At 31.2% G+C, this 12,572-nt stretch overlaps 1 protein-coding gene across 1 annotated transcript; it reads right to left on the minus strand.

Annotated features, from left to right (window-relative positions):
• Positions 1-9,124: 9,124 nt before the first annotated feature.
• LOC143606241 (transcription factor IBH1-like 1) lies at positions 9,125-9,960 on the minus strand. The gene has a single exon (XM_077082072.1). It carries the CDS (start codon positions 9,914-9,916, stop codon positions 9,380-9,382), a length of 537 nt encoding a protein of 178 aa, XP_076938187.1. The 5' UTR covers positions 9,917-9,960; the 3' UTR covers positions 9,125-9,379.
• Positions 9,961-12,572: the final 2,612 nt, after the last annotated feature.

The following is a 12,572-nucleotide window of genomic DNA, read 5'->3' on the forward strand; positions in this document are numbered from 1 at the left end:
CATATTTTAAGGTCATTTAAAACATCAGGAAACTAATACTTTCTTGTAATGTACCATTTTATGACTTATAGAACATAAATAGCGAACACTTGCTAATTCCTTGAGCGGCCTCATTTTTCGCTGAAAGTATAACTCGCTCACTAAAGAAAACTGTATTTTTAAAAACTTCAATAATAGAAGAATATATAAAGTCCATTTATCATATGATTAATAGTGTGCTAATGTCTAACAGGTGTTTTCCAAAGATAAGTTATTTTATCCACCTGAAAAATCAAAACATGTAGCCTAGTGTTTATATTTTTGTGGATTATTAAGATTATGAACTTAATATAAATGATGGGTTGATTAAAAAATAGTTGTAAATGACTACTTTTTTAAACCAACCTGTGGATCGAAACACATTTTAATAATAAACTGCTTTTACTTGAATCATGTTTGATATTTTAACCGGTTAAAGAAACCAGCTTGTTTAAGTTAACGAAACTCATTTTAATCATAATTTGTCTTTTGAGGGTTTTAAAGAAAAGACTTGTAATTTAGCAAATAATCCTATATATTTAATAAGTTAAAGTTTATTGAAATTTAATTTTAAAATTAATCTTGCCACTTTATCCAATAATATCGTTTCTTATAAAACCTTAATTAATATAATATATTTAAAACCATATTTTTTTGAATCATTATTCAATATGAACGTGAATATTGGTTACTTATAAAAACCTAATATTAATAACTACTACAATATATTTATATAAAACAAAATAATATATTTATGTTGGTATTTAATTGTTTAAATCAGGAAAGAATTATTAAAAAGAGAAATGAAAGATTTAAAAGTAAAAAAATGAAATACAAAATTATTAATAACAAAGAATAATATAAAAAAATAAAACGAAAGATTAAAAAAAATGTAATACATAATTATTAATAAGAAAGAGAATTGTTAAATTTATTTAATATGAGAGAGAGAGAGAATGGAAATTTTTGTAAGTATTAACTTGGTGATAACATGTGGCACTTAGTAAGTTTTATTTAGTATACTATATTAGTACCCGTATTACACATGGCGGAACCTATTTAAAAACACAATATATATATATATATATATATATATGTATGTAACATCACATAAATATAAATTTAATGAAATACGAATGTTGTATTTATAAATAAATGATAATTTTACATAAATTATAAGACATCATAACTTATATAAATCAAATACAAAGACTAACAAAGATAAATGAAAAGTTAAAATATTTTATAACTTACATCATTAGTACAATAATTTGCAAACAAAGGAAATTAGTCTTCAAATCGATAAAATAATTCTACACTATCGATTCAACAAAGCTTCTATCTCAATTTTGATTCAAAAAATAAACTCTATCTAAGACATTTGTTACACACCAATAACTGTAATGTTTATTACTCGAATGTAACATCCTACTTTTGGTTATAAAAATAAAATAAATTTCGTTTATTTTATAGTGGGTCGTTATCGGTTTAGATAACTAGAAAATGAGTTGGGCTAGAGTTGGGTTAAACAGACATGGGTTATGGACTTGGGTATGAAAGAAAGAAGGAAAGATCGAGGGCTTAAGCCCATGATCCCTAAATATATAAACCATAATCACCATTAATTCCCTCATTTTACACATATTCCATACACCACCAAAACACACACTTAAGCTCTCTCTCTAGTCTCTCTCTCTAGCCGAAACATAGAAGAAGAATCGATCTCGGTCCAAGGTATGATAGTACGATATTGTATGAGCTTAAACCCGTTGTATATAATCACAAAACGACCAGCAGAAACCGTTACATCGTTAAAGTCACGAGATTCGGGTGGAATCGGGTATAAACCGAACCTAAGGTGAGCTTAGGGGTCACCCTAGCTCAAAACTGGGTCGAACGGGATGAAAAACGGTGTAAAACGGTGAAAATACGTTTTTCCGGTGAGTTTTACGGTATTCCGGCCATGGCGGCGCCGGAAAAACGTGTACGAGGTTGTTAGGGAATGTTCTGACATTCCCTAACCTAACCCAAGTTCGCTATGGAAACCTAACGAATTAAAAGGTGATTCGTTAGTTGATTCGTAAATGGGGGCATAACGAATTAGCTCTAGTTCGTGTCTGATTCGTTAAGGGAAAGGGTAACGAATTACCCTTGATTCGTGATAGTTAGTTCGTTAAAAGAAATAACGAATTAGAAAGTCCAATTCGCTACTTGGACCGGTTCACTATATGGACTGATTCGTTAAGGAGTCCAGTTCGTTAAAGGGTTCAATTCGTTACAAAAACCAGTTCGTTAAGATAAGCCAATTCGTTATGAACCAGTAACGAATTAGAAGTTTAACAGAATGACAATAACATTCCCTGGACTTAGAAAAGAATGATTTAATTACAAAGAAGCCATTGGACTTTAAGTAGCAAATTATCTAATGGTTCAAAATCCTAATGGAAATTGTGTTAAGACAGCTTAACCCCAGCCAGGGGCTCTGCCCCTTGGACCCCGCTAGGGGCTGCCGCCCCTAGAACCCCGCTGCCAGGGGCGCTGCCCCCGGACCCCCGTTCGTTGAGAGTAATAATTAAACTAGAAAGACGATATGTGTAGTGATAGTTTATTGATACGTATAATTATTATACAGTTAGTCGTGCACAGCTCAAGAAGGGAATACCCGTAAATGGTGAACGCAACCGCACTGAGGTGAGCTTCTAGCCCCACTTCCTTGTTATGTTTTCGGGGTTGTGTGCATACTCGATGTGATAGTCAATACACTTAACTTAGGTGGTAAGTGTATGCCTTGTATGATTTGTGTATGACGATTGCTTGACGGTGCGTGAACGATCTTCGGATATTGCATGTGCTGTCAAGTGTTATTAAAGGTATGATTGATATGTATGATGTATGAATGACGTATGTATGAATATGTATGATGTATGAACAATATATGTATGAAATGTTGATGGTACGTGAACGCTCTTCGGAGATTGCACATATCGTCAAGGAAAGTATGTAAATGACAGGTATGTTATAGTAGCGCGAATGTAGGGAACCGACCCTAATAATATCGGCGAATGAAGGGAACCGACCCTAATAGTATCGGCGAATGTAGGGAACCGACCCTAATAGTATCGGCGAACGTAGGGAACCGACCCTAATAATATCGGCGAACGTAGGGAACCGACCCTAATAATATCGGCGAACGTAGGGAACCGACCCTAATAATATCGGCGAAGGTTATAGGGCGGAATGCTCTTTAAAACGTATATGTATGAATGAAAGTATGTAAGTAAGTACGAAAGAAAGAATGAAAGTACGTATGTAAGTAAGTGTGTAAGAAGATATGAAGGTATGTACCTCCGGGTGCATATGCTAGTATGTGAATGTATTGTATGTTGTATGATTAACTAGAACTCACTCAGCGTAGCTGACTTTTAGTATGCATGCAGGCTAATCGACTAAGGCAGTTGGCTTGAGGAAGACACATGGCAGGATCCGAAGAGGCTGGCATCTGGAGATTGTCGTGATGTTTGAAATGCTATGTTTTATGTTATGTTTTTGAAAGACACGTTATGGATGTTGTAATGAATGGTTGACTTTTATATTATTCCGTGAAAGTTTTTATTAACTCTGATATTATGAATTGCGTTTATGAGTAAATCCAACGTTAAAGTGAGGCACCGATAACGGGGCCTTACATCGAAGATAACAACCGTGTTTATTTACACATAAATTAAAAACATTTATTACACATCATATTAAAATATGTTAAGAGATGAACAATATCTAACACATTTCTTTTTATAAGTATATTATAAAATTACGTTACAAAACAAATTATTATGACAATCAAAAACCTAAATTTAGTCTTTCATAATACTATAATTAATTGATATTTAAAATAAAGTCTTAATCGATATTCAATAGATGACTATTAAAGAAACTTTATAATTAACTAGTAGATGATGTATATGAATATGGTTGATTACTATTAAAGAAATTTTATAATTAATTTTATTTAAACGAATATAAGTTAAAAGTTACAAATAGTTTTATTTCTAGTTAGAAATAAGTTATTGATATAGTTTTTATAACATAATTAAAAGTGTAACATTTACTAAATAGAGAATTTATTAATACAAGTCAGTTTTTTAAGTAATTTTATTTAATATAACGATAATTTTGGTAATACGATTTTTATTGATATAAAATGAACAAATGAAAGTTTAATATATTTAAGCGAATGATTATTATTGATATAATCGTTATTATTGATATCTAGATTAGAGCCCGTGTTACACACAGTTGAAAATATAAAAACAATAACATAAAAACTTATAAAAAATATACTTAACTTTTTCAAACCTAGTTCATAGTTTCAAATCCATAATAATCTAGCTACTATTTAAACTAACAATATACCAAAACATATTTATAATCTAATAATACAAAATAACAATATGGTACCGAACTACTAATTAAAAGTAAACTATAACCCACAACCTTATCTCCTTAAAACAATATGAAATTTGAAATGAATAATCAACTTTGTATTGTGAGTCTCTAAGACTTGCTTGGCTGTTGCAAATTCGAATTATTTCTAACAAAGGTCAAGCTGGAAATATATATATATATATAGTTACTAAATTACCATCTTGAAATAAAAAACCACTTTTGAATTAAATAACCTAGTGAATGACCCGTGTAACACATGAGCGGGAATTATAGAAAACGTAAAATATACATATATGTTTTAAATTTAAACGAGTTGTAAATGTTATATTTATAAGAACGGATTATTTTAGATGAATTATAAGGTATTACATCATGAATATTAATTAAACGATAATTGCATCATTTGAAATTAAAAGTAAAACTCCAATATACAATTAATATGTTATAAACAAAATGGATTCATATGTTATAAACAATTACAAAAGTTTAAATAAACGTACATATTATAATTATAACATAAAAAATGATTCATAAGATATTCCGATGTGTTTCTGTTTTGAAATGAAAGTACGAAATAATTCGTGGTAGTTGTAGAGATTATAATTTTGGATTTAAAATTGAAATTAATTGGAAGATAATTTTGAATTTCGGTTTGTTAATATTAACAAAATTGTAAATGATAATATACTGTAATATACATAGAAATTATATCGTTTTTTAATTTATCAAAACACGGTAATAAAAATTATTTTTTATTTTATTTTAGTCAACTTATTATTATGTAAAATATGGATAATTATTTTCAAATTAACTTGTACCAAAAATATACAAAATTAACTTATTTACTTGATGGTCCAAAAATATTCAAATTAAGTTTTGAATGGGATAATTAAACTATCCCATTCAAATTAACTTTAAAATCAAGTAATTAAAGTAATTATTTTCAAGTAATTTGACTATCAAGTAATTATTTTCAAATAATTCAAATTAACTTTAAAATCAAAGTATATCAAATGTGTTAATGAGATAATTAAATAATATAAATTACAATATTCATGTTAATTAGGTTATTTAAACAAATAAGGAAAGTCAAACTAAATAAATTTTATTAATGGGATAATTCATGTCTACTAGATTAACACACGCCGGAAAAAAAATACAAATCAACTAATCTCGAATCTGCGATATACAATAATATTTTATTTTATGTAAAAAAATTTAAAATGAATATACATGAATATTCAAAAATGAAATATACATCATTACATCGATATTAAAATTATAATAAATACATATTATAAACTCATGATAAATCCGTGAAATTAGATTATATGAGTCGGACAATTATCTGAAATAATAAAAATGAATATTAATATTGATATTATGGATTATTTTAATTATAACTAATAACCGGAAAAATTTAAAGGTGTTACCAGAAATAGGAAAATTAAAGGTGTTACCGGAAAATAGATTGTATAAGCCGTGACACTCACCTGAAACTATAAAGTAAAATATTAATGTTGATATTATGCAACCATTGTTATAGGTAAAACAAATATCTGAAAAACTAACCGAAAAACGAAAAAATAGAATATAAGATTTTGATTAACAATCTAAAATGAAAACTTGAGCAAATCAATCGGATAGATAACCTGAAATATTGAAAAGCAACCATTGTTATAGGTATAATATATAGCCGGAAAAACTTAACGGAAATACTTACCGGAAAAATTAATACGTCCACATATAACCTTCATCGCCGTTTATGATTTACAATCTAAACTGATTTTTAATAAAATCAGTTAACAATGAGAATATTAAAGGAAACAATAACCAGAAAAAAAATTTAATGCTGCCGGAAATACATAGATCAACATCGGAAGTTTATTATAAAATATAAACTTACCGGAAAATTAATACAAATCTACATCCATATTCGTCGGAATATATGAATAGGAGAAAGGAGATCCGGCTAAACTATAAAAAGAGATAAAATGTTGATTAGGGTAAAAAATTAAGAAATGTTATGGTTTAAATATAGGTTAGTGGATAAGTTGACATGATTATGAAAGACAATGGGTGACATGAGGTGGCATTGATGTGGATGGCCTAGAATCTTGACAAATGGAAATTATTGTTTGCTTTAATAGTATGTATAGATCAGGGTCTTATCTTTTATTAATATCATATATAATATAGAATAAAATTTTCAATTTTTAAAATCATTATCAATAATTATTAATATCATATTCAATATAGCGTAAAAATTTTCAAATTTTAAAATCATCAGTGTCTTGCACCATTTTTTTTAATTATCAATATATTTTAAAAAAAGAAAAAAATAAATGTATATTATTGTTGTTGTTGCTGCTGTTGCTAGAATACCAACAATATAAATATCATATATAAATGTCACTGAAACGTAACGATTACATCGAAACAGAAGGTAAGCGGGCAACAAGCTGTGTCGTACCTGTAACTGTACCTAAAATCAGTAAATCTTGGTACCCATACCCGTACTTGTACCCGAATTATATGGTACGGGTACATGTACTTTGGGTACGGTACTTACTTTGGTACCTCTTGGTTCTTTTTTATTAAATCTTCACTAAACTAGGTATCAGTAATAGTACGATATCGACATTAATTATATATAATACCAAAACTATAATATCGTAACCAAAACATAATACCAAAACTAAAAATGAAACAAATCAGCCATAAAGGAAAATCTATTTCCTTTTCTTTTTCTTAATTTATTGTTTCTCAATTTCTATATAAAAACAAGAGAGAAAGTTAATACATGTTATTTAATTATATACACAATTACACATACATGAAATAAAAATATACGAATACACAATATATGAATATACGCATATAAATTGAGAATGAACTTAATTATTCAACTAATATATAATATGTTTTGATAATTTCGCTTGAAAGTTAAGTCATAAGTGTTGAAAACCTAATAAAAGCCCCTACATATTCTAAACGGGTACCAGTCTCTGTAATACCTGTACTTGTACCTGTACATGTACCCGAAAGTACCCGTACCTATAATGCGTAAATTTGCGTACCCATACTCGTACCCAATAGAAACGTACACGTATGGGTACGGGGTACTGAACATGTACATGTACGGTATTTAGAAAAAAAAAGCTCATCCCTAGTCTTCCCTGACCCTATAATAACATTCCTATGACTCGAGAACCGACCTTGTTGTAAGTAACCAGGTCTAATAACTTAGATCTATTTATGTATGAATCGATTGTTTACCGCTCCTTTACATTTTTTTTTCTAAGTAAATGACGATGGAAGAGAGCAAAAAGGAAACTGTTTGTGTGTCAATGAGGGTAAATTTAGGTTACAGGTGTATTATTGTTAATTAAAACCTAGAGCTTTAGACGCGGTTTTTAACAAAAACGCGGCTAAAAATGAGCCCCGTATCATTTGACACAGTTTTGTAGCTTTAGACGCGGTTTTTTTAGGAAGTAGATTTTTGTGATATTATGAAACCTTTTATGATGCGGTTTTTGGTGTCAACTGCGTCAAAAAATAAAACCCAGCCGCGTCTAAAGCTTGTTTTTCCATGTTTTGAGAAAAAAATTTCTTCTTTGACCCTCAAGAGGGTCTGTGAATAAATCTTATTCGCTCTAACTTTTGTGCAGCTGTACATGGACAGGTAGATCAAGATCAAGTATCCTATGATGCAGAGACTGAAGTTGCATATGCTAAAGCGTTTAAAAGAAAACAAGAACGTGACAGTTGGCGGTTGAACCTATAAAGGAGCTGATCGTATTTGAAGATCAGTCAAAAGACAAAAGAATAAAACCAGTCGGCACAAAAAAGTCAACAAAAGAAAATTATATGTCGACCCTCCTGCGTTTGATGTTTCTAAATAAAGAATTGTCCAAGATCCAATCTCGTTCAAGCTCTTGGATCAAGACAAGTACTAGATTTCAAGAAATAAAAAACATAGCAAAGAACTTGATAAAGGTTCCTGGACATACTTAATCCTAGAGAGAGATTGTTGGGCCAATATTCTATATTATTATTAGGATTGTGTATGTCTTTTAATTTGTTAACAGTCGGCGTATTACGTACCTCAGTACGTTTATTTGATACGAATGAAATGTAAAAGTTGGAGAAATGGGGACCCTATAAAAGGGTCATTTTACCCATTTCTCCAACAACTCTCCACATAACTCATTTGAAATAAACAATTTTGAAAATAAACAGAAAATTTCTCTCTTACCAAACTTCATCTTTTCTCTTATGTGTCTACAAACTAAGATCCTAGATCCAAGTGTTGTTAGTGATTTCCGCTAATTAACAGTACGGATTGATCGGAGTAAGGTTGTTAGATCCATCTGAAGAGGACCTACATATTGATAAGTGATACTGAGGTTTGTACAAGATAATAGGTTATGTACATAGATCATTTGCATGATACTACCTCTAACGTTTATCTCATTTCTTTGTATCTAATACTGATGAACCATATTGACTTGGGGTTCAAAGAGCACGTTTATAACATAGATAAATTGTGCTAGCTGGAGTTCATAAGTACTTATATAGAACTACATACTGAGACTCAAATGAATCAAACTTCAATCAAGTTATTCAAGTTTGTATAAAATAACAAAATTTGCACGGTTTATAACGAGTATGTCATGAATTTCAAGTCCTCGAATCGAGTTCATCAAGCTGACTCGATCTCGCATGATAAAGACTCGTCAAGCTATCAAAATGAGCCGATTTGAAGTCCCCTTGACTCAGACGTATTAAGTTTTAATTACTTTAACATAGCGGACGAGCTGAAGCATACTAGAACAAAAAAGGAAATAAATTACTAAAGGTGCTAGCAGCAATATTACCTGTACATAATTCTTTATCAAGCTCTATATTTTCTTTATTAATCTATCAATTTCAGCAATTTATCATCATCACTCAAAACCTCAGCTGCAGACACAACATTCCTCATCACATCAACTTGTACTTTAAGTGAAAGAATATAGTCCATTGCTTCTTTGATGAGTAAAATATCATTCATGTTCTCTCCGCCAGGTATCAGTCTTTTAAGAACTTTAGTCCTCTTCTTCACCAATCTTTTACCAGTGCTGCAACTCCTTTTCAAGATTTTCTTGCACTGAATTCTTTTATGGACACTGATAATCCTATTTGTACTCTTTTGTAGCGTCAACTGCGATTCGGAACCTAATAATTTACGTACAAGAACCGCGTCTTTTTTGTTCTTCTGTGCCTCGGAAATTAGTGCATGGCTCCAAGAAGTTGCTGGTTTTTTAACAGAAGCCATTGCAATGTCAGCAGATAGCTTTATTTTCTTCTTTCTCTCCATGACATCCATTTTATTCTTTGAAGAACAACATATTTGGAGACCCTTTATCCATTTGTTCAGAAATTCTTTCTTTTGCATGCTTGAAGTGTGCATATTTAACCTAGAAATTACAACACTTAATCAAAACAATGAACACAACCAATTCAATCATTATCATTATTCCATATCTAGTTATTAACATTTTATCAGAATCTTGTAATCTTATAATTCGTTGACACCTATGTATTTAGTGAGGTGAATCATTGATTAATAAATGCAAAACCCTGAATTGTTCAAAGCTCATCAAGGAGATGAATATCATCAATTTTTATATGCAACGTGGTATGAAAGAAGGAAGATTTAAATCGAAAAATACAAAAATATATATTCAACTCACGTAGTATTAATAACATATGAATAATTGGAAACAAAGTAGGCAATAGCTAGACCAATTGTCACCTTTGATTGAATCTGGAAATAATGAATATTTGTTTGCAGTTTTAGAGATGATCTTTTCAGGAATCAAACAAGGTGTTGAATAATGAGAATGAAGTTGAAATGTTAGCATTACTTATTTATAACAAAATTAATAAAAGGGTGGGACCAAAAGAGAAAGACAACGCACATGGATTCACATGGGCGTCCATGGCCTACTTCCCCATCAAAACCCTAAAAAGGTTATAATTTTTCTTTTAAACAACCTAAATATGTTTTAATAACTACACCCCGTCCTATTAAAAATGTCTATATTTTTCTTTTTATAAGTGAGCTTTTCTATGGTTAAAAAACCGCACAAACCGTCACGTAGAGATCACAAAGTGACGGTTTGAAGCCGCCATCTTAAAAGAAGTAATTTTTTTTGTCTTTTTATGTTTTTTAGTTATTTAACTCTTGACGTTTTTTTAATTTCTAATTTTTATGTTTGTGTGAATTATTATAGGATTATTATATTTTTTAGCTAAAAAATATCTTTTAATTATTTAATTTTTGATTTTTTTGTTGGTGTTAATTATTATAAGATTTTTATATTTTTAGCTAAATATTTGACTTATATTATATATTAATTTTTTTTTTGAAATAACGTAATTTTCACTTTGATATAGGTGATACGGTGGTTTGGTGTAGAATATGGGGTCGTGGCTACTCGCTTAAAAAATATAAATAACATAAAATTCGAAGTATAAAATCATAATCTACATCTTCATTTCGGTTTGATTTTTTGTGTTTTAGTTGCACACAAAACCGAATCCAAAATCTCGGCTTTTGTTTTGGTTTCGTTTTCTTAATTTTCATATTGATTTTTTAGGATAATATTAATCACTGAAGTGATTGTGTATTGTTATTCCAATAGGTGTATATTAATCAAGAGGACTGTACTTTGGAATCACGACAGTTTGTTTGTTTCTTCGTTGTCTTTGGCCGTCGGCCACATCGTTGTGGCGTATTTGACTAGAACTACTTAAACCTTTGAATTCCATTTTCGTAATCGGTTTTTTTTATTTCATTAGTTAATTTATATTGTTAAAACTAATTCTATGATCATGTTTTTCTTTATTTGTTAGTTGGATTTTAATCATTATAACCTTAAAATATTAAAAAACATAATACCATCTTATACAAAATACCAAAGTAATGTTTCATAGAAGATACCAAAGTAATGTAAATAAATATCTACACTACTGTGTCGCCGTCCTCGTCCTCGTCGGTGCCAACGTCGGCTCTCGATGTGCAAGCCTCAAGGTCAAAACGTGGCGAAGGTAATGCGTAATCCTCACCACGCCATCGGCTGGCCTCCCGCTCCATCATCCAATCGATCTAACGTTGCATCGTATCACCACGTTCTCTACTCTCTGTAATCGAGCATCAGCTGCATAATTTAAACGCACAACGCGATAGGTGTGCGGGATATTCTGCGGCACCCGTGGCTGACATTAAAACGATAACTAAACGTTAATACTTAGACCAAACAAATAAATGTAAACGACTTATAAAAGTTACTTAAACGTGATCCGCTATATCCTCCGCCTCATCCCCCCCCCCCTCCGGCCTGCTCCCCCGCTGGCTCGACGTGGTTCTCCTAGACGTGCACCTCCGGTGCACCCAATGGCAGAGGCTCGACTAGTGGCACCGGGTTGTAAGGCTGATAGTTCAAGTCCGTAACGAGACGGTATATTCTCCTCCCGTCGGCGTCCTCAAACCGCCGAAAAATATGCATGCCTTGGGCGCTAACACAGTTGAACTCGCACGAGGAAACTGTTGTGATCGTAAGAGTAGCTAGTTATGCTTCCTGTCCCAAACTGGTCGCGATGTGCGCCACGTATGGGCCACGAGCAACGATCCTCACGACTGCCTGTGCGGGTACTTGGAGATGTAGTTGGCAAAGGCATGGGCGAGGTTTCATTGGATCCCCGTCAGAAGGCACCATAAATAAAACAAGTCTCGGAGGCAGCAGTGGTCAGCACCCTAAATCCGACTTTGTACTGATGAGGCTATCAACCTGTGTAGGTACCTGAACAACGAAATATAATATAACGTAATATAATATAATGTAACGTAACGTAACGTAACGTAACGTAATATAAAATAACGTAATATAATGTAACGTAACATAATACTCCCTCCGTCCCTCTACAGGTGTCATAGTTTGAAAAACACGTAATTTAAGAAAGTTTAAATGATTGTACTCTTTTCTTAACAAATGACTATTATACCCTTGACATATATAAAAAGACAAAATTTAAGAAAGTTTGAATGATTGATTTATGTAAGG

The sequence above is a fragment of the Bidens hawaiensis genome, unplaced genomic scaffold (genome assembly GCF_021521415.1).
Source record: "Bidens hawaiensis isolate Kalapana, Puna unplaced genomic scaffold, B.hawaiensis_p1.1 tig00073767_1, whole genome shotgun sequence".
Lineage (NCBI taxonomy): Eukaryota > Viridiplantae > Streptophyta > Magnoliopsida > Asterales > Asteraceae > Bidens > Bidens hawaiensis.

Coding starts and splice junctions, on each gene's coding strand:
- LOC143606241 (XM_077082072.1), bottom strand. CDS start 9,916: ATGCACACTTCAAGCATGCAAAAGAAAGAATTTCTGAACAAATGGATA.